The 17,821-nt window shown below is 37.0% G+C and overlaps 1 protein-coding gene across 1 annotated transcript; it reads left to right on the plus strand.

Moving 5' to 3' along the window:
- The first annotated feature begins 13,475 nt into the window (after positions 1 to 13,475).
- LOC125490212 lies at positions 13,476 to 14,258 on the plus strand. Its single transcript, XM_048628689.1, has one exon. The coding sequence runs from the start codon at positions 13,476 to 13,478 to the stop codon at positions 14,256 to 14,258; it is 783 nt and encodes a 260-aa protein (XP_048484646.1).
- The last annotated feature ends 3,563 nt before the right edge of the window (positions 14,259 to 17,821 follow it).

Consider the following 17,821-nt stretch of genomic DNA (forward strand, 5'->3'; position numbering starts at 1 on the left):
TACACGTCTTCCCGACAGTCGAATTTGGGCTTTAACAGCACGGAATAGAGTCTACAAGAGTGGCAGATGGGAAGTGGTTATCCATTAATCCATGACCACTGACTAACAGCTTCATTATACGACAACGCGCGCGGATTACGTTTTTATATTCGAGCTTTACATTATAAATTCTTCGGGAATTTCACTTAATGCCGGCTGTTCATCTCGCGCCCCGCTTAGCTCAGTTTATAGCGCTGCTAGTTGAAACGAATAAAAATAACAAACAATGCTGCACTCTAATAATAATTCAAGGAAGGATTTCAGCTAGAAGAGAAAATTATGATTTTGTACGTAAAGTGTCGTATAGAAAAGCTAGTACACTATTAAATTATATAAAATTTGAACATGCGCCTTTACAATTATTATACTAAACATATTACTATCGAATTAATATGAATATAGGTACCTAGGTTTACTTCTAGTAATGAGCATGACTTATAAGCTAAGATAAATTTACTCAATACTGAAGTGCGACTCTATATTTGACTCTATATTTGGGTGGTTTTTATTTTACCTAATTCTAATGAAAGATTGACTCTGATTATGGTCATCACCATCATCATCTCAGACATGCGTCCACTGCAAACAAATTTTAACAAATGCCTGCCTAGTGCTTCCATCCATTTCCGCTAGTTTCATCATTTAAGATGACCGAGATGATGATGACGTCACTTGGCGGCGGCGGCGGCGGCATAATCTAGTACTACTCGATGGCGGTGGCGGGTATCGGCCGGCGGCTTGTTTGTCCAGCCGCTAGTTATGTTACGGCAGAGACGTAGAACGTAATCTACATCGTATTTAAATATAGTTTTATGGACATTAAAAATACAAAAAGGACAAAAAACTTAAAATAAAGTTTAATTGCCTTACGTTTCAAGACGCTGTGTACGCAATTGCCGTGCTAAATGATGGGAAATGTTCCATCTTTCAGCTTTCCTGCCCTGGACCCCTTTTCAGAGTACCAAGAAAATCAAAATACATTAGCAGTAAGAACTACAAAAGCGTGCGTAGTTACGTGCTAGGCCCCCCAATGCTGACATACGGCCGGGATTGGTCGGCCTGAGTTACCGCGCTGCTTACACGGCACGCATTATCATCTCCGGCCATCGATGATTAGCTAATATAGACTCTATTGAGGGTTTATTTATATTTACAGGGCAAGTTAATGAGCGAAACTCTGTCCTGTTTCTATCATCTATTTTCTTATTTAAATATATAATATGAATTCAGTTAAAATTCTATGTTTAAATGCAACGTTATGATTGTACAATTACCACATTATTAAACGGTTGACGATGATATTGTTATCAAACATCAAAGTTGGGATCGGATATCGGTTGCCCAGTTCTGGGAAAGCGACATGCAGTTGGATTTAGTCATTTTAAGTACTAATATTGGGTAGAGTATTTATTCCATTACGCAGAAGGGCAGAAGTTAATAACTACAATAATGAGGCTGCAAGCACACAGGGCGAAACATTGTATTTTCCTCCGCCATTACAAAAAGTCTGAACATTTTTTCAATAGTAAAGTAAGAATCAGAAATCTGAATGTGGGAATGTTTCAGTCAATTGATATGAAGTGACTTTTTGCAGCCGAAAAAAAAAAGGAAAACTATTATTTTGGTCACTTACATATGCTCAAAGTAAGATAATTATGGGGTTTGAATGATGTTACTTTGAGCCTATAATTATCTATTTTATACCATAAATAATTGTTTTTATTAATATGAATGAATGGAGGAATTCAATGTTTTATTTACTACAAAGAAATAAATAAAGTTTCTATGTCTATTTGATTAATAAACGCTACACTGTCGTACTACTACACACAACTACACAAGTCTGCGTCAATCTTCATCACAGTTTAAAAATATTAGATATTTAGCTACGGGATTTATTAACTAGCTATAATAGAGGGTGCGGAAGAATAGCGATTTGAAGACAATGCGAATATGAAAACTATGTTTCGCTGAAAACAGAAAATTGAGTTTTTATATTTTCTTCTGAAAAGAGATGATCTGAGAGATGATGATCTTTCAATGGATTTAATAATGGAAAGGCTTTGGTGTTGGCACCATCAAATCTATGAGTGCAGTTTTTCCTGCAATTTAATTCGGTGACAGACATCTTATTTTGTAACACAGTTTAGAAAAACATCCTCTTACTGACATAGCTACATAGGTAACCTGTATAGTATAGCACCCTTTGTGTAAAATTATGTTGCATTATGTATTTATTTTATTAATTAAAATAAATAGGTAATCGACAATTTTATTCAAAACTCGTGTTAGTGCTACGAAAGACGTAGCGCTACGGGTAGCTACGCCGTGCTACGAAACTTTGCTACGCCGTCACCGTAGCACTCTTTGTTATGTCATTTTTATTTAATCAAAATAAAACGTACCTGGTCTATTTGATTATATAAACTCTTGTCCAGTATAAACCTTTAGATTAGCATTTTTCCCTGTTTGTCTTATTTGTTAGCTGCTATAATATAGCTGCTATATAACTTCTGGCGCGATCAAACGATGCTAATGCTCAGCCAGTCAATATTTGAACATATCTCATAGACCGTTATGTTATTTCGATTTGAGCAAATAAAATACAGGAACGCTCTTTGAATATAAATGCCCCTGTTTACCTTCTGGGGCGGGGGTGGCGCGGGACGCGGGGCCTTTTTTACTAAATGTTAGAATCCCTGACTCTTTCATTGAGACCTTATTTTTTATGAAACAAGTGCAAGTAGAAGGGACTCAAAATTGGATCTCAATGTCGTGTCGGTAGCACCGCATTAAACAGAAACCACACTGCTAGCAATCTTTAATTAAAAACTCAAATTGTTTCAATTGACATATTATTGATAAGATCCCATTTTATTAAGTTATTAAAACCTAAAAAATAAAAGTTTTCATCATATTACTTATTTGCATCACCTTTTAAGCGTTTCCTGTAGCGTTCAGGGATAAAAGATCTTTCAAATTGGTTGCAAACAGCCAAATCTTCCTCTTTATAATATTGAGTGCAAAGAGTGTACATAAAATAATACATTAACCTAAACTAAACATAAAATTTATTTATTTATTATTTATTTTTATAAAACTTATACTATCATTACAGAGTAACCTAATTCGATAGCAAATTTATTGAAACTGTAATAATAACCCAATTAAATGATACAATTAACAGACCGAAAATAGTCGATAGTTAGGTCCGTAATAAGGATCGTGCGGTGAGAACGGCCGTCCAGCACCGCCGCCGGGTACTAGCCGGCTAATTAGAGCCCGGACTTAAGCGGATTTCGAAAGAAAAAAAATCACTTTACCAATCGAGAGTTCGGGTGTTCCATAAAGTTGGTTAATCTCTTAATCGTGGGAAATATGCGACTGAAGTTTGTCCGGGCTAGGGGTAAGGCGGCAGACACGGTTGGGCTGCCAGTCTACTGATGTTTTACTTATAAGGTGTTTAGGATTACATGAGGCCTCATGGTTGATCAATTTAAATGTGAAGGAAGAGGAAGTAATTGCGAAGTAACAGGTCCAAAAGAAACTTTCATAGCTCAGCATTCCTCTGCGCATAAGGTGCAACCCCTTGGCGTCAGAACAGTTGAGAGAAAACAGTGTAAAAAAATGCTATGACTTGTATTTACTAATGGCAAAATGAGGCCTTCAGACAGAGCGGAGCTTTCGTGTGTCCGCGCCCTGAGGGGTGGCGCAGGGAGGCTATTCTAGGTAACGTCTTTAGGGCCCGTTTGCATAATATCTTGCGCCCGACTCGCTATAATCGACGGAGGCTGGCGCGCTTCGGATTTACGTGCGATTTGCGCCAACTCTGATATCAAGACGTCGCCAGTTACCGAATTGATGGGTCTTGGAAGATCTTCTGTAATGTACTTTGCGTCTGTAACTTTAGCCTTTTTTACGGTGTCGAGAAGGGCTCTGGATTTTTGTGACGACTCTCACCTACTTCCTACTATTTAATGACAGCGGCGAACAGAATAACTTAATCGCGCTGATATTGCGACAAATATGCTTGTGGAATCGTTCAATTTAACATTGAACATGATAATGAATAACATCCATTTCAATCATACATAACAACTTTTGTATTCAATATGATGGTATAAACTGAACCAACCAGCATAATGTACATAAAATCATCAAAGGAATCGGTCATAACACTGAGGACTGAGCCAAATGAATGGCATGTAAGGCTGCACTGGCACGGCGGTGGCACTCCATCTATCATGGTAACTAATGACTGATCTAAAATGACAAGTTTGGTTTTTAAGGATGTACATGTTCAAAATTATTCGTTTCTTTTTTCATAATTTTAATTATGAGATTTTAAAATAAGGAATTTTAAAATGAAATGTGTAAGTACGTACATACATTGTTCTCCCCATATTCATTAAATTTAAAAACCTCCTACAGAGATTTGATTTAAAAATCTGTTGATATAATGACGATATAAAAGATTGTGGTCGGTATGAATTTAATTCTAAATCTGCAACGTTGATAATTCATCTAAGTACTCATTCATATTCTAATATAGTAGGAGTTTACAAATAACTCTGGCTGAGGAAAGTGCAATTTTGTTTAATATGTTTGTTGTGTGTACATTACAACTTGTAACTGACTAACGTAGTTATAATGACATATGAGCATTTCCCGGACTACCATTCATTATTTCCACCACCGTGTAGACTGTTTATGCAACAAATTGATACTTGAGCAAACTGTTAGTAGCGGTAACAGGCGTCAAACAAAATGAGCTGAAACAAACTTGGCTAAGTCAAGCACTTCGCGGGCAGAACAAGGGAACGCTAACTTTCTTCTAACATCCCGTTGAGGATTTGTTCATTACGGAAAAAAACTGTTTTCACAACAATAGTTTCATTATTTATTTAGGGATGATCACTGTTTGTTGATTTGTGTTTTTTGTAGATTATCGAATGGGTATATATTATCAAATCGTAAGATATCATACATCTTACACACGTCATAAACAAAATATCCATTATGTATCGAAACACGGTGCCTTCTGATTCACAGCCGTAAAACCGAGTGATCTACTGTAAGCAGATATCCGAGTAATACAAAACAACACATTAGCCGCGACATCCGGCAAACAGTCCGTAAATGGGAACAATGACATAATTGCTACAATCGTATTTCATTTAGGGAGTAAATTGTACGCGTGTTGTTGGACACAAATTCAGTTGTGCGATATTAGCGGCCGCTGAGCGACGCGGGAAGCGAGGTTTGCGGGGGCTATGCGGACACTGCATATTATGCAATGTTATGTTCATACTAATGTATAAGAACATGAAAATTTGAGTAGGTACTCACATAAAAAAATAATTCACTCTGAAAGAAAACATCGGAGTTGCGGAATGCATTTCGACAGTAAAATACTTCGACATAGAGCGAACTTCGAAAACACAGAGTACAACAAGTCATTGCTTCGAGAAACAATAGACAATTTACACCCTCGCATTATCATTAGTTCGACAGACGTTGATTCGTCAGACAATACTTAGAGAGTACAAATCATCGAATGAACACATGTAGGTATCATCGTGGTAACAATTTTTTAAACAAACTATGGTTTCCTGGAAGAAAATGCCCTTTTCCTACGTCAACATGTTCACATATTGCCGTCTCGCTCGCGCTAATTGCCCGATGATGGTCGGCGGCCGCAGAACGACTGTGCCTACGCGTGACGTCACACACTTTATGTCATAATGTTGTACCTAGTGCGGAGTCCGCGCCGGCTAATTATGACCGATTATTATTCGTTTACGGATCCCAGTCCAGTGTGAGGTCCCCAGTTCAATTCCCTGGTTGATTTAGTGGACAGAAAAGGTATTTGAGGATCTAGACCCGCTGTGATTAAACAGATTAAGTACAGGAAGTTACCTACTGGATCAATCTTAAAATATTCGTAAGATTGCCATCTCTGCGTATAGTTAGTAAATAAGCGATCTTCCAACTATCTACGATACATTTGTACTCTGCCAATGACGTGATGACGTTTGTCTTCAAACGAGGCAGAGCTTGTAATAGATAGAAACGCGTTAAAAACATAAATTAACACCCAAGACCCGACTACAAATATCTGTCTTTAAACAAATATCTGCCCGGCCGGGAGTCGAACCCGGGACCTTCGGCATAGCAGTCAGGGTCACTAACCACTACACCATTTCTGTCGTCAAGATTACTGCAGGCGGCGCAGTCCACTTGATTACCCGCTGTGTCCGTGAGCGTTGTGTATCCGCAGTCCTTGTCATACTGGACGCCTATTTAATATAATCAAATCAGATATACAGGGTTTTAGTTAGCCGATAGGTAAAATTTTACGAAATTTGGAAATTTGTTCATAAAAATGTAATTATAATAATATACTCAGTACTTGTTAAAAAGCCACGTCGCTAACAAATTTTCTATGAAGAAGCTAAACATCATTTGCGAATTTTCTATAGTCGTAGATTTATTGTATCCATAATGCACTAAGTCACCCTCTTACGCCTTAAGCCTACTTTTGCGGCACGCCGTATGCACACTCCAGATTTTCTCGACCATTTTGTCAATGCAAAGTTGTGAATGCTAAGGTTGCTAAGTGTAAATTGCAATAATGGCGTCGACACAAGAACACAGCAATAATGTGAGAGCCGCACTCGGGCACTCGTAATTATCTTTATTTTTATTATGTTGGCAGCACCGGCGGTCGACCTGCGCCAAATTCATTCAATATAATTTTTGGGGTTCCGCTGCCAAAAATGCAAAATCGAAACCCATTTCGTTTTGGAGATATTGCGTACGGTTGGTGCCTGATTAAAAACGGCACTGAACTATCAATTTGTTCGCCCTCATTCGCATGCAGTTGCGCTTACGTACTACTTGCAAGGCCTTTTGCCCAAGTTTCAGTTATATATTTTGTTTAAAATAATTACACATGCACATAATTATTACTTTTGTGTTATTTCGATACTATGAATTGCTCTTAGTTATTTAAGATGATTATTAATTTACTTCATTCCAATTCTGTATACTGGCATGTCCCAACTCCCAACATACCTAGATACTTTACTGCAGTATTTTTCCTTCTAAATAATATAATTGAAGAAATCCTAAATAAACGTTCAGAGTCCAAAACAAACCGGTTTCCCGCCGCCCGACCCGGGGGATCACTCTAGCTTACGAAAATCTAAGTTTGGGAGCGCTGCTGCGGCCACCACCACTCTACCTATATCATTTTATGAAATACTAGCTGTTCCCGCGAGCTTCGCTTCGCTTTAAAAAGTTTTCCCGTGGGAATTCCGGAATAAAAAGTAGCCTATGTTCTTTCTCAGGGTCTAGACCACACAGCAGTCTAGACCATAATGTTTACCAAATTTCAATCAAATCCGTTCAGTAGTTTTGGCGTGAAAGAGTAACAGACAGACAGACACAGTTACTTTCGCATTTATAATATTAGTATTAGTATGAAACATACCAACTGCATAACAGTTCTCGTTCGTTACTTTTCTGTCAAGCTAGAGTGGCCCCGCCCACAAATGGCTCGCGGCCACTTCGTAGACAAGAAGGGTCTTTTACGGGAAAATTGAATAAAATGCCTAATTAATAAGCGCTAATAGTAAACCGTTTGAGGTATAAATTAATTAGGTCCCTAGAGGTTGTTTTTCGCCGCTTTGTCCCGCGGAGCAGGGGAAGTAGTGGAATTTCAGTGGAGTCGTTACACTTATTTGTTATGTCGTGTTTTTTATAGCTATAAACATAAGTTAAGAGTTGTGAGTTGTGTCATGTATCACCAAACCAAAAAACAAAACGTTTCACAAAGTATGTAATTGTGTGACAAATAACAAGATTATTTAAGGTAGGTATCATGACAATATCACTCACTGATTACTGAAATAAATGTTTATTTCATTCTTTCTTTTTTGTGTGTTGTTCTTACTTTCTTTTTTGATGATTTGGAAAAATAAATGTAGAAAAAAAACCTTACAAGCCTTCTAGAGAATTAAGCTTAAGTCGACCCTTCGAGGATACACAGCACAACAACGCCCAAAACGCTTGGTGTGTCTTCGACAGTACATCAGACCCTGCTACGAAACTCCGTGCTACCATGACTACAGTGATATCACAGTGTACATTACCACTCAACCGTAGAAGTACACGTCTCTGCAAACATCCTCTGCAGCAATGGACTGCAAACGTTGCTTCGGAATCGCTTAGTCGCTCTGACTGGGGTGGCCGGCATTAATTCCGTAGACTTATGTCGGTGCGAACAACGGGACAATTTGTAGCCTCTGATTGGTTCTAACCTCACGCTTCACGCCGCTCTTGTCAGCCATTCATTACGATGTGAATTAAGTTTAGATCTATTCGGGAAATATTGTTATCTTGTAGCTATAGCATGTTATGATCAGAACTTATAATAGACAGAAAAGTGTAGTAGAAACACATTTGGAACTTTTTGCCTCCGAGGTATAATGACTTGTGGTGCAGTCGCTTTTATTGGAAATATTTATTAAGTGGATAATTACCACAAAATCGTTAATCGTTTTATTTTTTACTCCGTGAAGGGGACCAAGCTGCAAACCGCTAAAACAACACTACACATTATCTCCAAATAGTTCACAGTTCAATAGAAAGCAGCTATGTCAGCCATGCAGTAAAAGGCCACTTTAACGAAAGCCTCCGGCTGGTAGCTTTGAGTTCATGCCCCATTGCGCCGCGGGTAAGCGCGCGGTCTAAATGCTGCCGAAGCTGTGATAATTGCAACCTCATCCATCAGAAATAACACTAACTAAATATGCTGGTGTACAGCAGCTCTAATATCTACAACTATAATTATTGGCACAGTAAAAGGACTCGTGGTTAAACAGTATAATGGAGATTATTATGATAATTATTACAAATTATTGAAGTATTGTGAACCACATAAGATCAATAAAATAGTATGATTATAAACTACAAACACGCTCTTTTAAGTAGGTAATAATACCTAGGTTTTCAAAATTACAAGTTAGGATAAATAAGGTCTTTTCAAATGCTGAACTTATATTGACATTCAACTCTGAACAACTCCTGAACTTTACGAATTACCATTGGGCTTCTCATTTTAAGCATTTTTATAAAGTATTTTTGTTTTTGTTCTCGTGTTCTTCGCTGTTGTTTTATTTGCCGACTTTTGTTTCTGGGATATTATCTTTCGCTAAGATCGTTTTGAATGTTATTTAAGGGGTCGCGTAATTTCTAGACATTGCTACAACATTTAGTTATATGTATAAGTAGAGCAGCAATAGGTTTTAATGTTAAGGTAATGGGAAACCAAACCCTCGTTACTAGGTTACACCTAAAAGTTATTTGTATTAGGGCAAACTAGCAAACTGTAAACACTCAATAATCCCGCATTTGTACATTCACTGTTTTTATGTACTTATATATTTTTATGTATCTTTTAGAATATGTGCAATAAGTATAGTATTTATACTTAAATAATAATAATTAAACACTCCGCATAATAAACGGATACGCCGCCGCTAGCTCAATTGGAGGCAAACAGTTTGCCTACTGGGAACGCAGCAAGTATATCACTTAACTTATCTTTTTATTTACATAAATTTGTATAATTATTAAGTTTTAACGTACCTACTTAAAGTTACCGTGTTGTGTCAATGGGTTTCAAATACAATGTCATTTTTGTAGAACAAGGTAGTTAATTAAAGTAAGAGGAAAAAACCGGCCAAGTGCGAGTCGGGCTCGCGCACAAAGGGTTCCGTAGCTTAAATCAACCTATCTCAAAAACTATAAGAGATACTTTGATCAAACCAAAAATCGTTGAAAGAGTTAATTAGCATGCATCACCTCTATTTTTTTTAGAATTTTATACCCCGTAGTTATAAAAATAGAGGGGGGGGGGGCATACTTTTTACGACTTTGAGAGCTGATATCTCAAAAACCGTTCACTTTAAGAAAAATGTTTTTTAGAAAACTTTATATCATTTTAAAAGACCTTTCCATTGATACCCCACACGGGTATTTACATCGAAAAAAAAAATTTCATCCCTCAGTTACATGTATGGGGGGCCCCACCCCCAATTCTTTTTTTTACTATTTAGTGTCATATTTTTGTAGCGGTTCATACAACACATATTCCCATCAAATTTCATCACTGTAGTACTTATAGTTTCCGAGTAAATCGGCTGTGACAGACGGACAGACGGACAGACGGACAGACGGACATGACGAAACTATAAGGGTTCCGTTTTTGCCATTTTGGCTACGGAACCCTAAAAAACGGATAACCCATCTTAATTTAAAAAAAAAGTACCAATTCAAAGGCAAACGGAGCAACGAGCAATCGAACCGGTCATAAATATTTATAGTCGTTCGTAATGAAGCCATTTAGATTTAAATGAAAGGGTTATTTGTCGTTGGAGTAAAAAAAAACAATTAATGTAATGGTGTCCGGGGCATCCCCTAATCGCTTTCAACAGAAAATGACAATTATGTAAATGTTGAGAGCTGCGGAAGAGACTCGGTCGTCTGATGCAACGCTCTGGGCCAATTATTTATTTATTTATGTCATAAATAGCATTAAAGTCCATATCATGTTATTATGCTAGAGACCGTAATTGCATTACACATATTCTCCATGCTTAGCAGTAGGATTTGAGATATTAGGTAACACGAACTGTTATAAATACATACATATATATTCGAGTCTTAATTCAGAGATCATGTACACCCTTAATAAGTATTATAAATAAAATTGTGCTTAAAGGTACATACATAATATTACTACGCAACTCGTAACATAATATTAACCTACCTAAACCAATTCGTACTTGTTTATTTTCTATTCATTATTAAAATACCATTAGTTTGCATTGTAAATATGACCGGAATAACTAATACACAAACCCACAAGTAATAAGTAATTTGGTCAAATATTTCAATGTGTTTGTTTTAATTTGGTGTATGTTTTGTTTGCGTATGTGTGGTGGCCGCAATCAGCGCACAGCGAGCTTAGGCTTAGCAGGGATTGCGGTCCATACTGATGCCCACTATTATCAATTGATGCAATAAGCTGCTGATAGGTGGCCGGATAGCGGACAGGACTGAGCCTCCACAAATTAAGGCCAGCGACAGAGCCGTGGTGCTCCTTGGGAGAGGCCTATGTCCAGCGAGAGCGTTTTTTTGCAGACATAATGTATGTTATAAGGTTTTGGTTGAAGACTATAAGCATTTCTTAAATCTTTAACAGCTATATAGGTCAGGTAAACTTCTAGTAGGTACCGCGCCGAAATCATATTAAGTAACTTAATACTGACTGACAATTAACAGTAATAAGCTATTTTGTCACATAACAACTTTTGGATATGAATGAGCGAATTACATGTGCAGTGGGTAACTTACTTCTTACATATATTATGTTATGGCCGGTTGCACGAAGAAAATAAAATTCGTATATTTCTGTCACTTCGTGCAACTGGACATAACCCTTTAATAAACAGTGTTTTTTTTTATTTGTTCTGAAGTATGTGGTAAAGATCGGCTCATGGTAGCAGGTTACTAGAACACCTAATATTTACGGTCATTCCTGTTTAGTATATTGATTTATATAGTATAAGTATAAACACTCACACCCTGTACTAATGTACTCCCTTGCGGGGTAGGCAGAGGTGCATTCCTGCACCCACTTTTCGCCAGTGTTTTATATTGATTTATAGCAGTGTTTTTCAACCTTTTTCATGACGCGACCCCCCTGGTATAAAAAAAATATTTCGCGACCCCCTTGCTCCTTTCTGTTTTTTATCATGTATGTATGTGTATGTTACAGTATTTATTCCTTACCACGTATTTATGGTCTCCATGATTAGGACTCGAAGCACATACATATCGGATTTAAATACATATTGATGTCGATTCTGAAGGCAGAAATTTTAATTTTAACGCTGTCAAACTAAAAAAATTGCTAGCATAAAATGACATTTACGGAAACAATCATAGAGTCGAATTTTAAACAAAGAATTTAAGGTTTTGACAGCTCTAAATTTTGAATTTCTGCCTTCAGAATCGACATCATTATTATATTTATTTTACAATTACATACGTCAGATACATGTGGCCATACGGTACATGGGTACGACGAATGCCATTGCGACCCAGAATTTCTGTTGAAATTAGCTTTTTCTTTCTGACTTTTAAGAGCATTTAAATATCTTGAATAAAGACAAAATACCTGGCTTTACAAAATATAAATACTTGTGGTCGTCGTCTTTGAACCAGGCAGGAAGGCCTTCCACGCTATATTTGCCTATTCGAGGTCTCTACTCGAGAACTCGTTTACCCCAACGGTTATCGGTTCTTCGGCAGATAGGACAAGCACACTACCACTTCAACTTGCATATTTTGACAGCTATGTCGGTAATCTTAATCCTCTGACTGACTAAATTTCTGATACGATTTATCAGAAAAACCCCAAGCATAGCTCTCTCCATAGCACGCTGAGCGACTCTAAATCGGTGGACTAGTCCTACCGTCAGTGCCCACGTCTCTGAACCATACGTCATCACTGGCAGGACGCACTTCTTGAAATCTTCTGTCTTCAGGCTCTGAGGGATGGCCGAGGAGAATATGAGAAGAAGTTTCCTTGTCGAAGTTGCTTCTGCCTAGCCGAATAGTCTCCCCGAGGTATTCTTGCACAAATTTGATTGTTGCCCCACCAACTCCGGTTTGATGTGAGCATTGTACATGACTTTCGTCCAAGTTCATACAGAGGCCTACACGTCGGAAAGCAGCTTTTAGGCCACTTAGCATCCAGCTGAGTTCCTGCAGAGACTGTGCCATAATAACGATGTCGTCCGCGAATTTATACATAACAATATGCCATTTTCCAGTCCAATCCAATGCATTAGTAAACATTTTCGGAGATATCACACCCCCCTGTCGCACTCCTCTTTGCAGTTGGGTAAGTTTTGTATTGTGGCCCTGTACTTGGACAGTCATAGTAGCGGCATTGTACAGACTCCTCAACCCCTCGATATAACGCCAGTCGATTTGAAATCTCTGCAACGCTTCCAGAATTGCCCATGTCTCGATGGAGTTGAAGGAGCTTTCATAGTCCACAAAGGCTAGGCGTCAGTCGTTCGCTCGGTGCGAAACAGAGTGGACGAGCAAACGCACGAATTATTCTAACGTAAATTACAACTACCCGCTTTTCTACGATGGCAAAATGTGCCAAGTGTAATAAACTGGTGACCAAAAAAAGCCCTGGATTGCAGTGTAGTAAATGCTCCAAATGGATCCATGCACAGTGTGCATCCATCACTGCCGATCAGCTGAGTGCACTAAACTCAACTGACTCCGTGGACTGGAAGTGCCGTCCCTGCAACGGAAGCGCCCGCCCCAAGCGGTTGTCATGCATCATGCCGGACGCGGACGATGAAGAGGCCACCGACTCGGAGCAACAACAACCAACCAACAGTGACATCACCCAAAATATGCTATCACAGATAAGGAGAGAGGTACGCGAAGCCATACGTATGGAAATGCAACAAGCATTATCTTTTTTCTCAGACAAAATAGACGAGTATGAGGAGAAGATAAACATATATGAACAGGAGCGCAAAAATATGGAAAAACAACAACAGGAACTCAAAAACAACTTGAACACTATTACCCTGCGAAATAATATGATGGAGCAGCGGATTAATATGCTGGAACAATTACAGATTAACAACAATATTGAAATATGCGGAATTAAAGAAGAAAAAGATGAGAACCTAACAAATATATTAAATACTATATGTTCCAAGTTGCAACAAAAACCAGCTGATATACAAAAAGTATTCAGGAAGAAATCACGCCAAACAAACAACAATAGACGCGAGCACTCCGCCGTCACAGTCATCCTGCGTGATGGCTGCCGCAACCAGTGGGTCAACAGCGCGAGGGACACCCCCATACACAGCAGGGACCTAGGCATAGACGGAGACAACAGGATCTACATACGAGAGGAACTCACACCTTCAACTGCATTCTTACTCTGGAAAACCAAGATGGAATTGAAGGAAAAACACCGCTTCAAGTTCGTATGGATAAAGCACGGGAATATAATGGCGCGTAAGAACGAAAATGAAAAATACTTTGTTATTAGGTCCCAAAGCGACATCGAGAGAGCAGTCACCGAAACTCAGGACCGGTCTTAAACAAGGTACTTACATCGCCCTTTAATGCTTGTGTAGGTATGTAATATTGTATAACTGCTAACCTCTATAATTATAAATGGATAATGAGTCTTTTATAATAGAACAAAACTTTGATACTTGGAATGAATTTGTAGCATCACAATCAATTAATAAGCATTGTTTACTAACGCTGCATGTAAATATAAGATCCATGTTAAAGAACTTTGACCACCTAGAATACACCATACTTAACTGTAAAAAAACAGTCCATTTAATTGTGATTACGGAAGCGAATATAAATGATAATTGTAAACAACTATATCAGTTAGAAAATTACAATATGTATACAGAACTTAGGAATCATCGAAAAGGTGGTGGTATTATTCTATACATACATAATAGTCTAGAATTTAACAGGTCTAACTCATGTACATATAACTTTGAGTGTATAACAGGCGAAATAAAAACACTTTATAACTACAAACTCGGAATCTGTGCCGTATATAGACCACCGGAGAAAAGTATACCGCGTTTTATTGATGAACTAACTGTTTTGAATAGAAAATATGCGCATAATAATAATTTGATGATTATAGGAGACATGAACATCGATTTAAAAAAAATTAATATGCAACGAAATCAGTATTTAAACAAGTTAAGTGAATTAGGTATGGAATGCGGTATCACTCAGTACACACGGATAGAAAAAAAGGGTGATATTATAACGAAATCTTGTATTGACCATATTTTTATGCGTAGCGTAGGTAACTGCGACGTGCACACAGCCGTTATCAACATCGCCCCAGCTGATCATTGTATAACCGGTTGCCTGATAAAAGACAATACGCTTTTTACCCCGTCACCTACAGCGAATAAGACGGTAACTAAACTTAATCATCAAAAACTTAAACTTGAACTTAAAAATATCGATTGGAGTTCAACACTGGAAATGAAAAACCCCAACGACATACTTAACTTTATTATTGATAAATTTACTTTAGCTTATGAGAAATGTAAGTACAGTGTCAAGCTTAATTATGATAGTAAACGAAAAAAATGTATGTGGATCGATAAAAAACTAATATATATGTGTAAAAAAAGAGATGAACTTTATAAAATATGGAAAAAGGATCAAAGCGACGCAAAAAATAGATTAATATATAATAATTACAGGAATAAAACCATAGCATACACTAATTTAATTAAAAATAATTTTACACGACAGGAAATAAGCAATAACTTTAAAAATACCAAACAAATCTGGCAAATAATAAACAGATTATGTGGTAAAATTTCTTATTCAGTTGATGACATAATATGTAAGGCATTCCAAACGAATGTCACTAACTTAACTAATATGTTTGCTAAGGAATTCAGTAATAATGTTAAAAAAATCTGCCTAAACTGTAAAATACCACTGTTAGATAACAACAATCACACAAATATCACAGATAGATGCATAAAAATATACAATGCTAGTAATGAGATCACGGAAAGAATAATTAAACACTTAAATACAAAAAAAAGTCCCGGCATAGATGGTATCAGAGTATGCGATATACAAAGCATATCTAATGAGCTGGTTCCCACTATTACTCACCTGATTAACCAGTGTATAGAAACATCTATATACCCGGACAAAATAAAAATCGGTATCATAAGACCAATATTCAAAAACGGAATAAAAACCGACACTAATAATTATAGACCTATCACTATCTTGTCCAGTATAGATAAGATTATTGAAAAATACTTTGGTACACAAATAAATAACTATATTAGAAAAAACAATATAATAAATAATAACCAACACGGCTTTCAAAAAAATAAAAGTACAACTCAATTATTAGCAAAATTTACTAACGAAGTTAACGAACACTTAAATAACAAAAAACATGTTTTAACCACTTTTATCGATTTTAGTAAGGCCTTCGATACCATAGAATACGAAACCTTATACAACAAATTAGAACAAAACGGTATACAGGGGCCATTTCTAAAATGGATAAAAAATTATCACTGCGGTCGCTTCACGACGGTAAAAATATCAGAGCAGCTCAGTAATATGATACCTACCACTGTAGGAACTGCGCAGGGATCCATATTAGCTCCATTAGAATATTTATTTTATGTCAATGACATGTGTAACATAATTACCGAAGGCTCTGTCTACCAATTTGCAGACGATACATGCTTGGTCATCGCCCACAAAGACCTAAAAATAGCGGAGCGGTCCATGCAAAAAAACTATGACCTATTATGCAAATGGGCTCACGACGCGGGGCTTGTTATCAATGCAAGCAAAACAAAGGTGGTACATATACGTTCATCGCACAACACCTATGACATACAACCTAGTATCATATCACACGAGCACCAATGCTTCCACACAAAAAATACTAATTGTAATTGCATTTCATTAGAGGTGGTCCAACAACATAAGTACCTAGGATTGATAATAGACCAGCGTTTTAACTGGGAGCCGCATGTAAACCACGTCTGTACCAAGCTCAGAGCACTGTTAGGTAAAATGGCTATTCTCAAATATAAAGTTCCATTTAACATATTGAGACTTATCTATATGGCGATGGCTGATTCAATAATAGGGTATGGTTTAAGTAGCTACGGAAAAACATACAAAACACACTTAGAAAAGATTTATAAGCTCCAAAAAAGTATATTAAAAGTAATTGTTCCTAATAAAATCATGTTAGAATATAAGAAAAACAAAATTAACCTATTCCATTATTGTAAAGTCTTAGATATATACGACAAACTAAAATTACAAACGCTTATCGAGGAAGACTGTAATAAAACATTCCTGAAAAAAAAGGAACGTCCTACTAGACTACGTAAGCTAAGTTATATGCCCATGTATACATTGCCTAGATATAATAACACTTATGGAACTAGGATATGGATGTATTTTTTGCCGGATATTGTCAACGAACTTCCTAACGACCTTCAGAATCTATATATAAATAGCAATATTCATAAGTATAAAAGTAAGATAAAAGATTTTCTTGTTAAAAATAAGACATCTAGGAACTGTAATATATAAGTTAATTGTTAGATACTTAAGTAGGTAATGTAACTCTGTTTCGTTTAAATTAGTTAAGTAATTAGTAACTTTCTGCCAGTAACACTCGCTGCTACAGATAAACCTAGTGGTTTCCGATAGTGGCTAGATAGAATTAAGTAAAAACATGTAATTGGGATAAATAAATGATTTAAAAAAAAAAAAAAAAAGGCTAGATACAGAGCCCGATTATAATCTTCGGTCTTCTGTATAATCGGCCTTACTGTGTGGATGTGGTCCATTGTACTAAAACAGATTCACAGCGGGACAATTTAATTAATAAAAAACAAGCTCAACCGTCGCTGTTAAGAAATTTTTAAGTAAAATTATTTTTAAAGTAAGGGTCTTACTCAATAAATTAATACTAATTGTCTTTATTGATTTTTTAATAAAGTATACACAGTTTTTTCGCCTTTTGGCGACCCCCCTACAGAAGCTTCGCGACCCCCAAGGGGGTCGCGACCCACAGGTTGAAAATCACTGATTTATAGTAAAGTAATAAGTA

This window comes from Plutella xylostella, chromosome 21, assembly GCF_932276165.1.
Source record: "Plutella xylostella chromosome 21, ilPluXylo3.1, whole genome shotgun sequence".
NCBI lineage: Eukaryota > Metazoa > Arthropoda > Insecta > Lepidoptera > Plutellidae > Plutella > Plutella xylostella.

Bases quoted from the DNA above. Each gene is read 5' to 3' on its own strand.
- LOC125490212 (XM_048628689.1), top strand. From the start codon at position 13,476: ATGCCGGACGCGGACGATGAAGAGGCCACCGACTCGGAGCAACAACAA.